Source organism: Bombyx mandarina, chromosome 09 (assembly GCF_030267445.1).
Source record: "Bombyx mandarina strain Sakado chromosome 09, ASM3026744v2".
Classification (NCBI taxonomy): Eukaryota; Metazoa; Arthropoda; class Insecta; order Lepidoptera; family Bombycidae; genus Bombyx; species Bombyx mandarina.
In genome coordinates, this window is record NC_143216.1 from 10,976,906 (window position 1) to 10,997,762 (window position 20,857).

At 42.3% G+C, this 20,857-nt stretch overlaps 2 protein-coding genes across 5 annotated transcripts in view; one reads left to right on the forward strand and one right to left on the reverse strand.

Moving 5' to 3' along the window:
- Positions 1-10,766, reverse strand: part of LOC114245205 (angiotensin-converting enzyme) — a 78,571-nt gene extending 67,805 nt beyond the window's left edge. For both annotated transcript variants that reach the window (XM_028177284.2, XM_089729908.1), the window contains exon 1: positions 10,664-10,766. In XM_028177284.2, coding sequence (XP_028033085.2) covers positions 10,664-10,678 — 15 coding nt within the window. In that variant the 5' untranslated portion in view covers positions 10,679-10,766. The remainder of the gene's footprint in view (positions 1-10,663) is intronic.
- A 4,750-nt stretch (positions 10,767-15,516) lies between these two features.
- CenG1A (Centaurin gamma 1A) overlaps positions 15,517-20,857 on the forward strand; it is a 271,620-nt gene continuing 266,279 nt past the window's right edge. For 2 of the 3 annotated variants that reach the window (XR_016323567.1, XM_028177295.2), the window contains exon 1: positions 15,517-15,981. Coding sequence is in view for 2 of the 3 variants with exons in the window: in XM_028177295.2 (XP_028033096.2) it covers positions 15,786-15,981 (196 nt within the window). In the remaining variant the exon portion in view is untranslated. The remainder of the gene's footprint in view (positions 15,982-20,857) is intronic. The other variant, XM_089729912.1, reaches the window with a different exon arrangement.

Genomic DNA, 20,857 nt, shown 5'->3' on the forward strand with positions numbered 1-20,857 from the left:
ACATATCGAGGCGTCAGTGTGCCGTATCTCGCTGACGGGACACCAGCCGATCGTCATCGCATCCGTCTATCTCCCCCCGGACAAGCCCCTTCTGAGCAGTGACATCGAGTCACTGTTCGGCATGGGAGACTCCGTCATCCTGGCAGGCGATTTAAATTGCCACCACACTAGGTGGAACTGCCACAGTTCAAACATAAACGGTAGGCGTCTCGACGCGTTTATAGACGACCTTACCTTCGAAGTAGTCGGTCCCCCAACTCCAACATGTTATCCGTATAACATCGCGCTCCGTCCGAGCACTATAGACCTGGCACTGCTGAGGAACGTAACTCTGCGCTTACGCTCCATCGAAGCAATGTCAGAGCTCGACTCAGACCACCGACCTGTCGTTATGCTGTCGGTCGCCCCCACAACCCAGTCACAGCTACGAGGACCATGGTGGACTGGAAGAAGCTGGGCAAATGCTTAGCCGATGCCGCTCCACCAATTCTCCCCTGCGGCCCGGATTCAACTCCATCCCCCGAGGACACAGTCGAATCCATAAACATCATCACGGATCACATCTCTTCCGCGATCATAAGATCCTCAAAAGAAGTCGATGTGGAGGATAGCTTTCACCGCATCAGACTGTCCCCCGAACTTAGGAACCTCCTAAGAGTTAGAAACGCGGCAATCCGGGCCTACGATCAACTTCCCACGCACTCAAACCGGATTCGGATGCGTCGTCTACAGCGGGATGTAAAATCTCGCCTAAGCGACGCCCGAAATGAGAATTGGGATAGCTACTTAGAAGGACTCGCGCCCTCTCATCAAGCATACTGGCGACTAGCAAGGACTCTCAAGTCTGAAACTACCGCTACTATGCCTCCTCTCGTACGCCCTTCAGGCCAACCACCGGCTTTCGATGACGATGACAAGGCAGAGTTGCTGGCCGATGCACTGCAAGAGCAGTGCACCACCAGCACTCAATACGCGGACCCCGAACACACCGAGGCAGTCGACAGGGAGGTCGAGCGCAGAGCTTCCCTGCCACCCTCGGACGCGTTACCCCCCATTACCTCTGACGAAGTTAGAGAAGTAATAGAAAACCTTCAACCTAAGAAGGCAACCGGCTCCGACGGCATCCGCAACCGCGCGTTAAAACTCTTACCAGTCCAACTGATAACAATGTTGGCTACCATCTTAAATGCCGCTATGACGCACTGCATCTTTCCGGCGGTATGGAAAGAAGCGGACGTTATCGGTATACACAAGCCGGGCAAACCGAATAATGAAACCGCTAGTTACCGACCGATTAGTCTCCTCCCAGCGATAGGCAAAATTTACGAACGGCTCCTTCGGAAACGCCTCTGGGACTTCGTTACCGCGAATAAAATTCTAATAGACGAGCAGTTTGGATTCCGCGCCAAACACTCGTGCGTACAACAAGTGCACCGCCTCACGGAGCACATCTTAATAGGGCTAAATAGGCGTAAACAAATCCCGACCGGCGCCCTCTTCTTCGATGTAGCGAAGGCGTTCGACAAAGTCTGGCACAACGGTTTGATCTACAAACTGTACAACATGGGAGTGCCAGACAGACTCGTGCTCATCATACGAGACTTCTTGTCGAACCGTTCGTTTCGATATCGAGTAGAGGGAACTCGTTCTCGTCCCCGTCATCTGACTGCCGGAGTCCCGCAAGGCTCCGCACTCTCCCCGTTACTATTTAGTTTGTATATCAACGATATACCCCGGTCTCCGGAGACCCATCTAGCGCTCTTCGCCGATGACACGGCTATCTACTACTCGTGTAGGAAGATGTCGTTGCTTCATCGGCGACTCCAGACCGCAGTAACCACCATGGGACAGTGGTTCCGGAAGTGGCGAATAGACATTAACCCCACGAAAAGTACAGCGGTGCTATTCAAAAGGGGTCGCCCTCCGAATACCACTTCGAGCACCCCACTCCCCAATATGCGCGTAAACACCTCCGCCGTTAGCCCCATCACTCTCTTTGACCAGCCCATACCGTGGGCCCCGAAGGTCAAATACCTAGGCGTCACCCTCGACAGAGGGATGACATTCCGTCCCCACGTAAAAACGGTACGCGATCGCGCCGCGTTTATACTAGGACGACTCTACCCAATGCTTTGTAGACGAAGCAAACTGTCCCTCCGTAACAAGGTAACCCTCTACAAAACTTGCATACGCCCCGTCATGACGTATGCAAGCGTAGTGTTCGCTCACGCGGCCCGCACCAACTTGAAACCCCTTCAGGTTATACAATCCCGATTCTGCAGGATAGCCGTCGGAGCACCATGGTTCCAGAGGAACGTGGACCTCCACGATGATCTGGAGCTCGAACCCGTCAGTAAGTATCTACAGTCGGCATCGCTGCGCCACTTTGAGAAGGCGGCACGACATGAGAACCCTCTTGTCGTGGCCGCCGGAAACTACATACCCGATCCTGTAGACCGTTTGGTAAACCGTCGACGTCGCCCAAAGCACGTCATCACGGATCCTCCTGATCCATTAACGGTGCTTTTAGGCAATACAAGCACCGGTCACCGTCCTCGCCGAACCCGTCGCTTGCGACGAAGGGCTCGACGAGCGAATTAACCCACAGACACAGCCCACTGAGTTTCTCGCCGGATCTTCTCAGTGGGTCGCGCTTCCGATCCGGTGGTAGATTCTGCGAAGCACTGCTCTTGCTAGGGCGGTGTTAGCAATTCTCCGGTTTGAGCCCCGCGAGCTCACCTACACAAGCTAGGGTACGCTGAAATAGCCTCTCAAGGCTATCAGCATAGGTAGGAAAAAAAAAAAAAAAAAAAAAAAACGCCCCCACAACCCAGTCACAGCTACGAGGACCATGGTGGACTGGAAGAAGCTGGGCAAATGCTTAGCCGATGCCGCTCCACCAATCCTCCCCTGCGGCCCGGATTCAACTCCCCGAGGACACAGTCGAATCCATAAACATCATCACGGATCACATCTCTTCCGCGATCATAAGATCCTCAAAAGAAGTCGATGTGGAGGATAGCTTTCACCGCATCAGACTGTCCCCCGAACTTAGGAACCTCCTAAGAGTTAGAAACGCGGCAATCCGGGCTTACGATCAACTTCCCACGCACTCAAACCGGATTCGGATGCGTCGTCTACAGCGGGATGTAAAATCTCGCCTAAGCGACGCCCGAAATGAGAATTGGGATAGTTACTTAGAAGGACTCGCGCCCTCTCATCAAGCATACTGGCGACTAGCAAGGACTCTCAAATCCGAAACTACCGCTACTATGCCCCCTCTCGTACGCCCTTCAGGCCAACCACCGGCTTTCGATGACGATGACAAGGCAGAGTTGCTGGCCGATGCACTGCAAGAGCAGTGCACCACCAGCACTCAATACGCGGACCCCGAACACTCCGAGGCAGTCGACAGGGAGGTCGAGCGCAGAGCTTCCCTGCCACCCTCGGACGCGTTACCCCCCATTACCTCTGACGAAGTTAGAGAAGTAATAGAAAACCTTCAACCTAAGAAGGCACCCGGCTCCGACGGCATCCGCAACCGCGCGTTAAAACTCTTACCAGTCCAACTGATAACAATGTTGGCTACCATCTTAAATGCCGCTATGACGCACTGCATCTTTCCGGCGGTGTGGAAAGAAGCGGACGTTATCGGTATACACAAGCCGGGCAAACCGAATAATGAAACCGCTAGTTACCGTCCGATTAGTCTCCTCCCAGCGATAGGCAAAATTTACGAACGATTCCTTCGGAAACGCCTCTGGGACTTCGTTATCGCGAATAAAATTCTAATAGACGAGCAGTTTGGATTCCGCGCCAAACACTCGTGCGTACAACAAGTGCACCGCCTCACGGAGCACATCTTAATAGGGCTAAATAGGCGTAAACAAATCCCGACCGGCGCCCTCTTCTTCGATGTAGCGAAGGCGTTCGACAAAGTCTGGCACAACGGTTTGATCTACAAACTGTACAACATGGGAGTGCCAGACAGACTCGTGCTCATCATACGAGACTTCTTGTCGAACCGTTCGTTTCGATATCGAGTAGAGGGAACTCGTTCTCGTCCCCGTCATCTGACTGCCGGAGTCCCGCAAGGCTCCGCACTCTCCCCGTTACTATTTAGTTTGTATATCAACGATATACCCCGGTCTCCGGAGACCCATCTAGCGCTCTTCGCCGATGACACGGCTATCTACTACTCGTGTAGGAAGATGTCGTTGCTTCATCGGCGACTCCAGACCGCAGTAACCACCATGGGACAGTGGTTCCGGAAGTGGCAAATAGACATTAACCCCACGAAAAGCACAGCGGTGCTATTCAAAAGGGGTCGCCCTCCGAATACCACTTCGAGCACCCCACTCCCCAATAGGCGCGTAAACACCTCCGCCGTTAGCCCCATCACTCTCTTTGACCAGCCCATACCGTGGGCCCCGAAGGTCAAATACCTAGGCGTCACCCTCGACAGAGGGATGACATTCCGTCCCCACGTAAAAACGGTACGCGATCGCGCCGCGTTTATACTAGGACGACTCTACCCAATGCTTTGTAGACGAAGCAAACTGTCCCTCCGTAATAAGGTAACCCTCTACAAAACTTGCATACGCCCCGTCATGACGTATGCAAGCGTACCGCGTCACGCGGCCCGCACCAACTTGAAACCCCTTCAGGTTATACAATCCCGATTCTGCAGGATAGCCGTCGGAGCACCATGGTTCCAGAGGAACGTGGACCTCCACGATGACCTGGAGCTCGACCCCGTCAGTAAGTATCTACAGTCGGCATCGCTGCGCCACTTTGAGAAGGCGGCACGACATGAGAACCCTCTTGTCGTGGCCGCCGGAAACTACATACCCGATCCTGTAGACCGTTTGGTAAACCGTCGACGTCGCCCAAAGCACGTCATCACGGATCCTCCTGATCCATTAACGGTGCTTTTAGGCAATACAAGCACCGGTCACCGTCCTCGCCGAACCCGTCGCCTGAGACGAAGGGCTCGACGAGCAAATTAACCCACAGACACAGCCCACTGAGTTTCTCGCCGGATCTTCTCAGTGGGTCGCGCTTCCGATCCGGTGGTAGATTCTGCGAAGCACTGCTCTTGCTAGGGCGGTGTTAGCAATCCTCCGGTTTGAGCCCCGCGAGCTCACCTACACAAGCTAGGGTACGCTGAAGTAGCCTCTCAAGGCTATCAGCATAGGTAGGAAAAAAAAAAAAAATACGTTGTAGATGTCTATGGGATCCAGTAACCACTTAACAACCAGGTGGGCTGTGAGCGCGTCCACCCATCTAAGCAATAAAAAAAATAGTATCTTTTTCCCCACAAATATATTCGATACTTTGTGCAATATAATTGAAATATCAACAAGTATATAACAGCTTAGTCGTCCGTGGTCATGAAAACTATAAAGTCTTTGAAACGGCGGAAATGATATAGTGACAATAAAAACTCGAAATTAGTTCGTAAATGTAGTCCTATTTATGTTAATTTCAAATCGAAGTAGGCGCTTATCGAGGTACAATCGTAAATAGCAGCTGAATACAATGTTATCTCTTCGAATGTTTGCAATGAGCAAAGACAGCAAGCTATTTTGTTTTAGAGACGCGTCAGTCTTTGTATATTTCAGTGTAATTTCCAAAATGTTCCGTGTAAGATGTTTCGTATAAGTAACAAAAAGTAAAATTGACAGATTGACAACCACGGAATTCCGCACCGATTTTTAAACAAAGATACGACACACAGATGAATGAACGATTAACATTTTAGAACACATTACCTATGTTTTGCAAAACAAATGATGTTTTTTGCTGGGTTTAGTCATATAGACTTTTATTTATGGAATAAAAAAATATTTATGCTATTAAATATGTCGGAGACTGTCATTAGTTTGGTAGCTAATCGAAACGCAGCACGATTTCCGAGAGATGGCAGTACGATTGCGGTATCGTCGGAACTCAGCTTACGACAGAGCCTAGCCGATGGAGGCGCATAGACGCCATCACACTTACCAACCACGGCCCTTTTTTTTTTTTTTTTTTTTTTTCCTACCTATGCTGATAGCCTTGAGAGGCTACTTCAGCGTACCCTAGCTTGTGTAGGTGAGCTCGCGGGGCTCAAACCGGAGAATTGCTAACACCGCCCTAGCAAGAGCAGTGCTTCGCAGAATCTACCACCGGATCGGAAGCGCGACCCACTGAGAAGATCCGGCGAGAAACTCAGTGGGCTGTGTCTGTGGGTTAATTCGCTCGTCGAGCCCTTCGTCGCAAGCGACGGGTTCGGCGAGGACGGTGACCGGTGCTTGTATTGCCTAAAAGCACCGTTAATGGATCAGGAGGATCCGTGATGACGTGCTTTGGGCGACGTCGACGGTTTACCAAACGGTCTACAGGATCGGGTATGTAGTTTCCGGCGGCCACGACAAGAGGGTTCTCATGTCGTGCCGCCTTCTCAAAGTGGCGCAGCGATGCCGACTGTAGATACTTACTGACGGGGTCGAGCTCCAGATCATCGTGGAGGTCCACGTTCCTCTGGAACCATGGTGCTCCGACGGCTATCCTGCAGAATCGGGATTGTATAACCTGAAGGGGTTTCAAGTTGGTGCGGGCCGCGTGAGCGAACACTACGCTTGCATACGTCATGACGGGGCGTATGCAAGTTTTGTAGAGGGTTACCTTGTTACGGAGAGACAGTTTGCTTCGTCTACAAAGCATTGAGTAGAGTCGTCCTAGTATAAACGCGGCGCGATCGCGTACCGTTTTTACGTGGGGACGGAATGTCATCCCTCTGTCGAGGGTGACGCCTAGGTATTTGACCTTCGGGGCCCACGGTATGGGCTGGTCAAAGAGAGTGATGGGGCTAACGGCGGAGGTGTTTACGCGCCTATTGGGGAGTGGGGTGCTCGAAGTGGTATTCGGAGGGCGACCCCTTTTGAATAGCACCGCTGTACTTTTCGTGGGGTTAATGTCTATTCGCCACTTCCGGAACCACTGTCCCATGGTGGTTACTGCGGTCTGGAGTCGCCGATGAAGCAACGACATCTTCCTACACGAGTAGTAGATAGCCGTGTCATCGGCGAAGAGCGCTAGATGGGTCTCCGGAGACCGGGGTATATCGTTGATATACAAACTAAATAGTAACGGGGAGAGTGCGGAGCCTTGCGGGACTCCGGCAGTCAGATGACGGGGACGAGAACGAGTTCCCTCTACTCGATATCGAAACGAACGGTTCGACAAGAAGTCTCGTATGATGAGCACGAGTCTGTCTGGCACTCCCATGTTGTACAGTTTGTAGATCAAACCGTTGTGCCAGACTTTGTCGAACGCCTTCGCTACATCGAAGAAGAGGGCGCCGGTCGGGATTTGTTTACGCCTATTTAGCCCTATTAAGATGTGCTCCGTGAGGCGGTGCACTTGTTGTACGCACGAGTGTTTGGCGCGGAATCCAAACTGCTCGTCTATTAGAATTTTATTCGCGGTAACGAAGTCCCAGAGGCGTTTCCGAAGGAGCCGTTCGTAAATTTTGCCTATCGCTGGGAGGAGACTAATCGGTCGGTAACTAGCGGTTTCATTATTCGGTTTGCCCGGCTTGTGTATACCGATATCGTCCGCTTCTTTCCATACCGCCGGAAAGATGCAGTGCGTCATAGCGGCATTTAAGATGGTAGCCAACATTGTTATCAGTTGGACTGGTAAGAGTTTTAACGCGCGGTTGCGGATGCCGTCGGAGCCGGGTGCCTTCTTAGGTTGAAGGTTTTCTATTACTTCTCTAACTTCGTCAGAGGTAATGGGGGGTAACGCGTCCGAGGGTGGCAGGGAAGCTCTGTGCTCGACCTCCCTGTCGACTGCCTCGGTGTGTTCGGGGAACCACGGCCCGGAAACTGCAATACTATATATAAGACAAATATTTTTTTGTATGGAAACTAACGACATCTTGTAGCGGATGCCCCTAAACTTATATGTTGTCAAAGTTAAGGCATTTAATTATTGTATAACTAAACACAGAAAATAAATAAATAATAAATCATATAAGTCTTTATTTGTTATAGACAAATTGATTAAATTTTATCAATTTGTGGTTTCTGAAAGTTTACAAAATCCTTCATTAGAAATAAAATATAGGATAGTTAATATGTTACTGCCTTCTACAGGCGCGGCGCAATGAAAAACTAATCGAAGCGAAGCCATCTAGTGGCCGACACCCGTAAACATTTTTGTTGAGTGCTTGAGTTGCTTATCTATAACTAATTTAAGTGTATTATCTATGTTGCCAACCAGCCTTCTAGAAGAGCGGTGCCTCCGTCCTAAGAACTGTCATTTGTTTTCGTTTGCTAACGTCAAGAGAAGATTCCTAAATTGTTCTAAGACAACAGACGTGATTGGTGCACTCAATATTTCTCTTAGCTCGATCCCCCTTTTCGCCCTATATCTCTGACGATGGTGTTAATAATTGTGACTTAACTGGCAATTCTCACGATACTCAAGGAGTCGCGTATTTATTATTCGCTTCATCACTTTAGAAAGCAAGGAAGCTGTCGCCATGGGCGTGTAGCTGGAGGATTTCTAAGGATTCTTGAGATTGGACATCAGTGGTCCCTTGAAACCTTGTTAGTGTTATAAGACAGGTGATGCAAACGTGGTAACACAGGGGATGTCATCTAGCCCGCTCATTTTTTGAAAAGCCGAAACTCTCGCCCGACCTCACGCCGTGTGATACGGATCTCATATTATCCAAATGTTAATATACATCGAAATATAAACTAAGACACACTAAACTAATTAATGTTTTATGTAATAGAATAAAATTAATGTTGTCCTTGTAACAACATTCAGTGCTAAAGTAAGTATACATTCACATAAGTCTACTCGATATTAAACACAAAAAGATCTTAATTTAAATACAGGAAAACGTGAATTTTACGTGGTTTAATAGGTTTTGTTTTTTGTTAAAAGTTATAACGTTGTAAACACGTAGCAAACCACAATGTAATTATGTAATACTAGTTGAGTCCCGCGATGTTACCCGAGGTTTATGTCGTATCGCGGGTGACGCCGCGGGGCGAATCTAGTCCTAAAAAATTAGCCAAGAGTTACTCCTTATATCATCAGCTACCTATCAGTGAAAAGTTACTTCAAAATCGGTCCAGCCGCTCCAGAGATTAGCCGGAACAAACAGACAGACAAAAATTGTAAGAAATGATTTTGGTGATATACCGTATATTGTATAGACCGTATACATTCATACTATTATGCATGTAGTAAAAAGACTATTTCAATATTATAAACAGATACTCCAATTTTATTTATATGTATAGATAAATATTAATTTAACGTTCGGGCCGATTGCAATATTTTTCAACCGACTTCAAAAAAAGAGGTTCTCAATTCGATTGTATGTTTTTTTGTTTGTCAACTCATAACTCTTGACAGGGTGAATCGATTTTGATGATTTTGATGATGATTATTCTTTTTAGTGTATATTAATTTGTTTTGTAATATCTTTTTTTTCTATAATAATATGAAGTCTGTTTTTGTTAGAGCATGTCTATTTACAATTATATTCGCATAGACCTACCTCATTTCAACAAAATACAATATTTATATTTAATACAATTTCCTTTGATCTCTCGCGATTACATAAATTAGAAATATATAATTTTGACACAACGGAAATTTATTGATTAACGTCAAAATAGTCTCCCCAAAGTCTATTTAATAAGAATGAACCAATATAAAATATAATCTGTGCTGATCACAGATAAAAAAATATTGAAAGCCAATGACAGGCTTCCACGAAAATACAATTAAAACTAAATTTTCTATAACAAAATACATTAACAATTATTTTAGTAGCTGTGTTTTATTTGAAGAGATAAGCCTGCTGCCTCACGAAGCTATGAATTGAATGTTGCCTCCCATATCGGGACACACGGTTGAAGACTCAATTGTAATTTATGGAGACTAGCCCGTCTTTCACAACAAAAACAGGCATGATAATGGAACTTATCCGGGTAAACTACATTACGTTAAGATCAGTGACATTATGTATTTAAAAAAATTTTCGTCATTTTTTGTTAAGGTGCTAATAATAATAATAATAATATAACACTTTATTTAACACCATATGTACAGAGTAAGCAGATAAAACACATAATAGTTGGTGACATAAATTGGCGGCCTTATCGCTGAAAGCGATCCCTTCCAGGCAACCTTGCAGGGAGAGGAATAAGCGAACTGGACGGTGCTATATCTTACTAAACTTACATAAAAATATATAATTATATACACATGTGAAAAATAAATACAATATAAGATAGACTTACATACGATTAAATACAAATAAATACTAAAAATATGCAAGTAAATAATCTGGAATAAAAATTGGTTGTGGATTTTCGTACTACAGATTGCATTTATTACCTAACTGATGCCATTTTTTGTGGTCATTGAATAGCAGAATCATCATTCACGTGAGGATTTAAGGTGGGCTGCAGGTTCGAATCCATAGAAAAAATCCTTATGCAATGGTCATCCACTCAAATGTCCGATTCCCGCCAAAATATGCTGCTCTGTCTCAAACTTATAGCACCTATCCTGGCATCTCACGGCGAGCCTTATCGCCACAACACGAAACCAACTTAAAGTTAATTTATACGGACACATTACTTACCTTGAATTTCAACATTATTACTGCATTGAAAAAACGAGACACAACACCAATTCGTATGAACGACTACTCGCGACCGACGCTAGACGCGCACTAAATAAATTACTAAATTACTAGCCACTAACAGAGAGAAGCGACAGAAAATAAAATACACAAAACATTGTTGTGATATCGGGTCGGAATTATTAGAAAGTAACTAGTCCTGCCAACGAGGAATGGAGCGAAGTCTGCTGGATATAAGAAAGATTCATAGAATCAGGCACACAAAAATTAGAGAAAAAACAAAATCTATAGAGAGCTTGATGTGGAAGTGGGCTGGTCATGTAGCAAGACTCAAGGACCAGAGATGGACTGCAAGAATAACTGCATGGGAAGGGCCACAAGGGAAAAGAAAAAAGGGTCGCCCGATATAAAAATGGGAGGACGATATAAAAGTTATTGTTGGCCCTCGTTGGATACAGGTAGCCCAAAATAGAACCAAATGGAAGGACTTGGAGGAGGCCTTCGCCATCTTTAATAGGTTCCTGCCAAACATTAGTGAAGAAAAATAAAATTATTAAATACCTATTTACTTTGTATTTTAGCAGGAAATAAAAGGCTTTTTATTTTATTTTATTACTAGCTGACCCGGCAGACTTCGTAGTGCCTCAATCTATAAATAAAGCTTTTGTATAAAATAAACTTAAAACAAACAAAAGGAATCCGACCGACGGGGGATACATCAAAGGAAAAATTTTTTTTTTGTTATTTTTATTTAATTCCGAGCGTTTTCATATTTATCTGCCTTTTAAACCTTCTCTGGACTTCCACAAATAATTCAAGACCAAAATTAGCCAAATCGGTACAGCCGTTCTCGAGTTTTAGCGAGACTAACGAACAGCAATTCATTTTTATATAGTTATATAGATTTAAGATTTATTATTATAACTAGTACTTCGACATATTTCACTTAAGTTTTGAACGACAGCAAAATTCGCGGGAACTACATTCAGAATCAAACAGCTTAAACAACGCGGACCTCGATTAAAAAGCGGTTTGTGAAACCTCTGTTCTATTTCTTTTTTGTGATTTTTTTAATGTACGTTGAATAAATTGAAACAAAAATACGGATAATCTTAATATTTAAGTGTTTACGGCGACGATATGATGTCTACTATCTCCGTTGCCGACTTAAAACGGGGTTGGTAAAGATCGTCTGTCTATGAACAACTAAAAAAAAATCTGTTCTCATATATACTTTAAATACTGAATACGCAGTTTTACAAGTAAGCTATTTGTCGCGTCTCCTCACTCTGTCTCTTAATTTTTAAGCATTTGTTTTTAAATATTTTTATAGCAGGTTCTTGTTTTTAGCCGCTTCTTATACGTAGCTACTTTCGCGTACCACCCACAGGCGCCATATTAGATTTATTTTTTATTTAAAAAAAAATCCTGTAGTATTCTATGGTTAAAATAAAGCCTTATTTAACCGGAACGTTACAATTAATCTATTATCATAACAAACAAACTAACGCGTGTTATCGCACCTCACAGTTGTGCAAGTATTAATTTATACGACTATTATAGCAAAGAAAATGTGCCGCCCTGTTTTACAAACATGAATAGCATTATTGTATCGAAATCGCTCCCATAGTGGTAAAGCTGAGTGGCAACATGACTAGAGATTGTAGGTTCGAGACAGATTGAGAAGATGATATTTTCAAATGTACAGAAGAAGTAGATAACAATAATGGCTAAATGATTACGTTCATTGCTCTTCTTCTTCTTTTTTAAGTATGGCAGTTGGCTTTTTTCGATGCCATTGTTGCCAGTGTCGAATTTATAAAAATCTTCATTAAATAAATACCATAATTAAGCTATATTAAAAATTATTTATAACGAAATAATTTAAAGTTAAAGTCGTCGTGGCCTAAAGGATAAGACGTCCGATGCATTCGTGTGTAGCAATGTACCGGAGTTCGAATCCCGCAGGCGGGTACCAATTTTTCTAATACTAATGATTGACTTCCACGGTGAAGGAATAACATCGTGTAATAAAAATCAAACCTACAAAATTATAATTTGCGTAATTACTGGTGGTAAGACCTCTTGTGAGTCCGGACGGGTAGGTACCACCACCCTGCCTATTTCTGCCGTGAAGCAGTAATACGTTTCGGTTTGAAGGGTGAAGCAGCCGTTGCAACTATACTGAGACCTTAGAACTTATAACTCAAGGTGGGTGGCGCATTTACGTTGTAGATGTCTATGGGTTCCTGTAACCACTTAACACCAGGTGGGCTGTGAGCTCGTCCACCTATCTACGCAATAAAAATAAATAAAAGAGTTAATTCATTTGAGACCGCAAGAAATTGTAATGAAATTAAATAAAACAAGATGAGATTTCCATCTTATGTCAAATGAAACGAAATGAGATGGGATGGAATAAAGGCTCAGTACAATGGTGGTTATTTACTGAAACTTGACTGTAATATTTGGAGAAGACCGAGACGCTGCGTCCAATGCCTGTGTTTAATTTTCCCAATAATTTAGATGTCACCATGTATTAGAAAAATTTATAAGTCACCATCATCAAACTTTAAACATAAAAAAAAACGTGTGGCACTCGGGAACTGCCGCGGTGAAGCTATTGCATAGCATTTTTTATCAACGTCCGCGCGGCGCAGGCCCTTTCGCGACATTAGTTTCACGTCGCGTCTACACTATGAAATTAGTTGCATGACATTAGTTTCACCAAAAAATCGCGCAGGGCACGAAACTAATTTGCATGCATGAAATTAATGCATGCATTACGAAAGTATTAAATTACACGTGAAACTGTTGGTAAAACTAATGTCACGAAATTAGTTTCATGCCACTAATTTCGTAATGTAAATTCGCCTTAATAAAAGCAAAACCTTAACTGTCCCCTTCACACTCATAAGCTAGAGCGCGCGAGAGAGAGATGGGCAGACTTTTCATGATGCGCAAGCAGTGTGACGTCACGTCACGCGCTTATTCACAAATACTACACAAGCGCAACGTGTGAATGTGTTGAACGCGAGCTACATGGTAGGCGGAGTGAGGGGTGTTAGATTTTTTTCGTTACGGAATTTCATGATTCGGTCGCCGCGCTCAAGGCCCGCGATAAAAGCTATGCAATAGCTTAAAAACTCTAAATTAACAAAACAAAACAATCACACAATTTCACTCTTCAGGTTCCTGCCAAAAGGTCCTTTCATGCTCACTCGTAGCTTACTGTTGTAGTCTAAACTAATAAATACACTTAGTTTGACGTATATGCTGCACTCTTCAATTTAAAAAAAACAAGTTTTTCGATAATTACTGAACGAGTCCTTAGGTTTTATTCCACCCGATGATATGTAGGCGAAGTAAAATGTCCCTTAGAAATAAGGTGACACTCTACAAAACTTGCATACGCCCCGTCATGACCTATGCAAGTGTAGTGTTCGCGCACGCGGCCCGCACTCACTTAAAATCCTTCCAAATCATTCAATCCCGTTTTTGCAGGATAGCCGTCGGAGCCCCGTGGTTCGTCAGGAACGTCGACCTCCACGACGACCTAGTACACCAGTGCAGTCGGCGTCGATGCGCCACTTCGATAAAGCGGCATGACACGAGAACCCTCTCATCGTGGCCACCGGTAACTACATTCCCGATCCTGCGGACAGAATGAAAAGCAGTCGATGTCGCCCAAAACACGTCATCTCGGATCCTCCCGATCCACTAACGGTGCTTTTAGGAACTTCAAGCACCGGTCACCGTTCTCGTCGAACCCGTCGCTTGCGACGAAGGGCTCGACGAGTAAATTAACTCTCAGACACAGCCCACTGAGTTTCTCGCCGGATCTTCTCAGTGGGTCGCGTTTCCGATCCGGTGGTAGATTCTGCGAACCACGGCTCTTGCTAGGGTTCGCGTTAGCAACGTCATCAGGTTTGAGCCCCGTGAGCTCACCTACAAACGTTAGGGTTACGCTGAAATAGCCTCTCAAGGCTCTCAGCTTAGGTAGGAAAAAAAAAAAAAGGTTTTATTATTTAATAACCTTTTTAGGGATAATTACTTTTATTTAAAATACCGCACCCTGGTACAATTTTAGAAAACTAAAAATGTCACACCATTAGCTTTGCAATGTAGAAGTTTATATAAAATCCAATAGATGTCGCTAAACTAAAAATCTCTGTTCGTCTTTGAATCATGCACTGAATTAGTGCTACCAGCTTTTGAAATTTCTCTGTCATTTAAAATTTATCGCCAACACAACAACAACAACAAAATATCATTAGAAGTAATAATCACGTTGATATGTTTTTTGTTTGTAATAAAATTTGATATCATCCGTTATCGGTGAACGACCCACTTGTGGAAAGTGGTTACTATCACTCAGAAAGACACAGCTAAACTCTTGCCTTTCACTATTAATATTTGAAACTATGTTAAAAAGATCTTTTTATACTTTAAAATCAAATCAAACTTTTCACAAGATTTTTCTCGTTAAGAAAATAAACACAAAGTATGGTTTAAATAAATCTAGTTGAAGTCGTTTATCATTCTTTTTTTTCAACTATGACATATGATGACCTAATTAATTTATTATGTATCAAAGCAAACTTTGCTTTGTAAAAAAATAACAAGTTCGAAATAATACCTATGCAATTGTCGTGCATAATAATATTCAGTTAGTTTTTTTTCAATATGATCAAAATACTATCACTGTAATGTTCAGAAAATTTGACTTGAATACATAAGCTAGTTGACTAGTTCACACAATAGTGCATACAAATTTTGTAATTTACATGTTTAGTTTCGGAAAATTTTATAATGGGCAACCCCGTCCATTCCTGGCTGGGCAAAAACGCGACAGTCCGGTAATGGCTGCCGATGAGGCGGTGTGTATATGTCGGAGTTCGAAAGCGTGTAGATTGTTTATTTACATGTTCTTTATAACCGATACCAATAGTGTTTTGTGTTAACAGTGTCTTCTTCTTGTAACGAACCACACTAACGTGTATTCAAGTGCATTGTTAAGTTAATGATCAAAAATGACCGGTGGATTGCTCACGTAGAGCGTAAACCGAGAATGCATTTTTAGTGTCGTGGAGTGTTTGTATGTACACATTTATCTGGATAAATGTTCGGCTACAGGGGTAATATGTGCAGCCGGCAGCATTCTCAGGCTTGCCTGAATACATCTTTGTCGATACGACAAGAGATACAGCGGTTTGAAAGTGTACATCCATCGATATACGCGCTTTACGATCTGGTCGAGTTGGTGCCTGATCCACTGCTCGCTCAGCAGATAAGAGATCACGTCGTTGCCATTGAAGGTACGTAGTGTAAATTGTGCTTTTTGTTTAGTTGAAAAGAATATCATCGGTTTCTAGGGAGACGATATTGTTGTTTATTTAGATAAGGCATGCTGGATAACCTATATTGTTAGAACAAGTTGTAGAAATTGCAGACGGCCACTAGCATGTTACAAATTGTTGACGATTATCAATGATAACAAACTAATGTTGTGTTAACAATTATTAACATTAATAAAACTGTAGGTCGTTAAAAAGTCAACTGTTAGTACGCCAAATCGAATACGGATATGAGTGCGATGATGATATTTAAATTTTCGATTTAAGAATATTGTGCACATAAATAATAAACGAAAATATTAAATTTTAAAGTTACAAATAAAAATTATTTTATGACAATATTAAATTACTCGTACAATCAATTTCAATCGCTTATAATATTTTTTTACTTAATTATCACCATTATATTTTACTTAATGTATGTAAAATTTAATTGTAGGTGACACCTAGATTTGCAAAACAGTTTAATCCATTTATTTTTCGAGAGGTTAGTGTCATTTAAATTATTAATATCGAAGATTTTTAGTGGCCACTGGGATGGTTGATAGTCGCGTGAAATTATAAACCGCTTTGTGATTTCGCAGTGACCGTTTGCCATCACGAAGCCAAAATGAACACGATCAATACTAGAGATTACATTTTAAAATTGAAATCTGACACGTTGACGTAATGCGGTTATAAATTCTTTTGTGCAATAAATTCTAGGTCACAGAATTTTGAATTTCGGTAATGACTGGGATACTGTAACTAGCTGGGATATGTTTTGAAGTCGTGGTGGCCTAAGGATAAGACGCCCGATTCATTCGTGTTGAGCGATGTAACTGGGTCGGTGTTCATATCCAGGTATAATTTTTTTAAATGGTATTTAACTAATTTTCACTAATGACTTCCACCATTAAGGATTAATATGGTGCAATAAAAAACCGTAAATGTGATAATTTGCGTATTTACTGATGGTAGGACGTCTTGTAAGTCCGCACGGGTAGGTACCACCACCCTGCCTATTTCTGCCGGAAGCAGTAATGCGTTTCGGTTTGAAGATTAGGGGGTAGCCGTTGTAACTATACTGAGACCTTAAAATTCATGTCTCAAGACGGGTGGCGGCTTTTACGTTATTGATGCTTTTGCGCTTCGGTAATCATTTGACACCAAGTGGGTCATCGAGGTAAGCAATAAAAAAAGTTGTCAGCTCGTCCTACTATTTTTGGCGCCAACTAATCGTGCTTACCAATTCTAAGGGCGGCCATTAGCCAGACATTTCGAACTCGTGTATCACGGTGCTCTCCGACAACCTTCTACTTCAATAAGAAAGTCGCATAGATGCAAACCTTATTTATCTACTCCGTGGATGCAAATAACCTTAAAGCTAATCGGCTATACCTATACAGAAAGAAGTATGATGCTATTTGGCGTCGTCGGAATCGGGTATAAAATATAAAAAAATGTACAGAAAATATTTTACTCTCCTCTCTTGTAAAGAAATAATTAAATCATTTCCTTTTCAACCTAATACGTTTTGTTTCATTCAGGAAATATAATTTGTTTTCGTAGATCGAAGAATATACCGGAGTTGGGAAGTGGGAAGCATATTTCTGGAATTTTATAACAAACAGTGTTTTATATAAGAAAATATATTAAGGCATATCTTGTTTACTTCGAAGGATATGCCAAAGAATTTACATACCTCTGAGTTGACAAGATTTAATCATATTTGTAACCACGACAGTCGTTATGCCGTCATTTTGACCAGTCTCGAAATCTTGTGTCTGAATATTGAATGCGCCAATCGAAAGCGCTTCTCAAAGTGTATTTCCCAGAAACTTTGCCAGAATCATTACAATTCATGCAAAATTTAAATGAAACTAGCTATTAAAAAGTTAAGATCCATCTGCTTTTTTATTTCTCCTCGACCCTGCTTATGAAATAACGGATTTAAATATTTTTTGAGGCGTAAACGGACTCATTAGTTTCCTGAACCCAAAGATATGACAATGTCAATGTCTTGTCGAAGTGTTGAGTACCACTTTGCGTCACCATAAATAAGTCTCAATGGACATTGATTTAATAATATACATTTTTTAATTTACACATATTTTTTTTTAAATAATAAATTGGAAATATTACCATCATCAGTGGCATTAAAAAATGGAGCCTTTGCCTTAAAAAAAATACTGTGACATTACTCCTTTCATCCTTCTGTCAAGTCACCCGTTGAAAGATAAAGTATTGTGAGGTTATAAATAAGATCATAACTTTACATTCGAGTACACAGAATAAATGACAATGTAGACTATATTATCTGTTTGAATGAAGCCATTTGAGGACACACATACGTAGATTAAAATTATTAGTATTTAAAGATTGTTCTTCGTGAATAATTGGTTTTCAGTCATCAGCTAGCCTCTTCCTCGTAATGGTTTTTCAATCAATGAAAACTCCAAAACAAAATGGTAAATGCCAGTTGCATAACACAACGGTAGTCCTCTTACCCTTGAAACCGGAACGCATTGATGCTTCGCCGCGGAAATAGGGTGGGTGGATGTTTCTGGCTGGATCTTATCAGCAGGCCGCGATTCTGACGCGGTAGTAGATTCATTCGCGAAGCAGCTGCCCTTGAGTTGTTAGGTCTCCTTTTGAGGTGTTGTCGTATGTCGTATCATTCTTGTCAGAGCGGTCGTGGTTGTCATCCAGTATCATTGGTGTGGGCAGATGTTATGCGCCTCACGAGCAATCGCCACTCCTCGCGGTTCGTGGTGAGCCTGGTACGCTCATGCAAACAGCCGCCAACTGCCGACTTGATCTGGTCGGTCCATCGCATGGGCACCCTTCCATGCGGTCTGGTGCCTTCTACTTTGCCCTGAACGACAAGGCGCTCTATGGAGTCATTTCCTCGCCGGGAGGCATGTCCAAAAAATGATAGTATGCGCCCATGCCAGAGCTGTTAGCAAATGCCACCCCTCCTGGCTGAGCCTTTGCTCGCTCACCTGTCCTCATGAAACTAGAAATGCCTCTGTGCCACCAGTAATCCCTCATTTATAAAAAAATAAACAACACGCCATCTGTTTAAGCCAACTAAATGAAATCGCAACAATATTAGACAGATTATAAGAATTTACAACCGGCGTAATAACAACGCCTGACCATAAACAAATCTATTGATGGAATAGCTGGATGGTTATAGAATAAGATTGATCTTTCCTATACGATCTATATTAGAGGGAAGTTCCATGGATCTACCAATTTCAACCCCAACTATCCCTTAATTCTGATAGAAAGGGTATAATAGCCGTTATTTCAAAAATAAGGACATATCTTACTTTTGAAGATGCGGGTAAACTTCTTTCCATAATAAAGTGATTGGCACATCTATTGGCGGTAACAGCCGTTTTTTATTGACTGCTCATTACTACTTAGCTGTTACTGTTAAATCCGCTTGTTTGTCAGCATAAGCTACTAAAAAAATCCCGTTCCACGCCTCAAGATTTTCCAATTAGTGCATGGCTAGCGCTAGCAAATTATAAGCTGTATATCCAACGCCCGGCGTCTAATTTGATTCAACAAAAGCCGTTCCTTGTCATCATTAATCTTCAAAGCAAGGTGCACAACCCTTTCGAATGCCGGCGCACAAATAACCAATTTAATATCGAATGACATAAGATTCAAATTGTTATCAATAAATTGTTCGTTTCTTATGACGAATCATTTAGTAAAGAAAACGATTTTTGCGTTTAAGCAGTTAGGAATTACGTTTTAACTTTTTGAATTGTTGTCTAATAGATCGATACAGAATAATTTTTGGAGTATATTCATTTGCTTGTTGACATCTATTTTTAAGTATAAACATTCTCAAAGATTCCTGAGCTAAATTTTATGAAGGAAGGTATACTGGTAGCCCGGAGGTCTTTCCCGTTTCACCAGGATAGGTGGACGAGCAAAGGCTCTGCCAGGAGTAACTGATTCCTATGACTTGGTAAGTCGTGCGTCTTTTACTTAATACTTTTTGAGAAACCTTGTTGATGGGCCTACTACGACTGGTTTTCCGTGATATAATTATTTTATTAGTTTATTGGATAGGTAGATATTAGATGAACAAACCAGGTCGTCAACACGTGCAGTGCGCGAAAGCCCAAAAACGAAACGACATGAACATCGTGATACTAACCCGCGCGCTCACAATATGTCCTCAAACCAGTACTCAATTTCGAACGCAGTGTAAATGTTAGGTTAATAAATAATAAATAAGATGGGGATTCTGGACACCGGTGCAAACAGATGAAGAATTAGAAATAGAGAATTATGGGTAAATAAGAATGCAACTACCATGGGCATATTATTATAATGGTATCGTGGCACATCCATATCTTTTAATAAATACTAGTGGTCCCGCAGTAGTCGAAATTCGACTATAATTAATTGTAATTTCATGTTTAAACATTAATTCGGTTCTATTGTGAAACACTATTATAATTCGATAATATAATCACAGTATTCGCCAAAACTGCACTATAGATCAATAATATTAAATACAAACAATATTAATCTATTTCCAATTCAACCACAGACTTTAAACGATAACAAAAGTTTCCCAATTGACAGTGAACAAAGAGTATATTTTTATCTAAGTGTTGGGTCAAATACATGGTAGTGTGTGTAATGTTATCTTTAATGATTTAATGTATCTTTTATGCATTATTTAAAAAAAAAAAGGAGCATTGTGCACTCCTTCTCTATATTCTCTATAAGTGTGAAAAATTTCATACTCCTCCGTCCGCGCAATTTTCTTAAAAAGTGATACAAAGTTTTTGCTTCACGTATTGATATAATATAAATATAAATT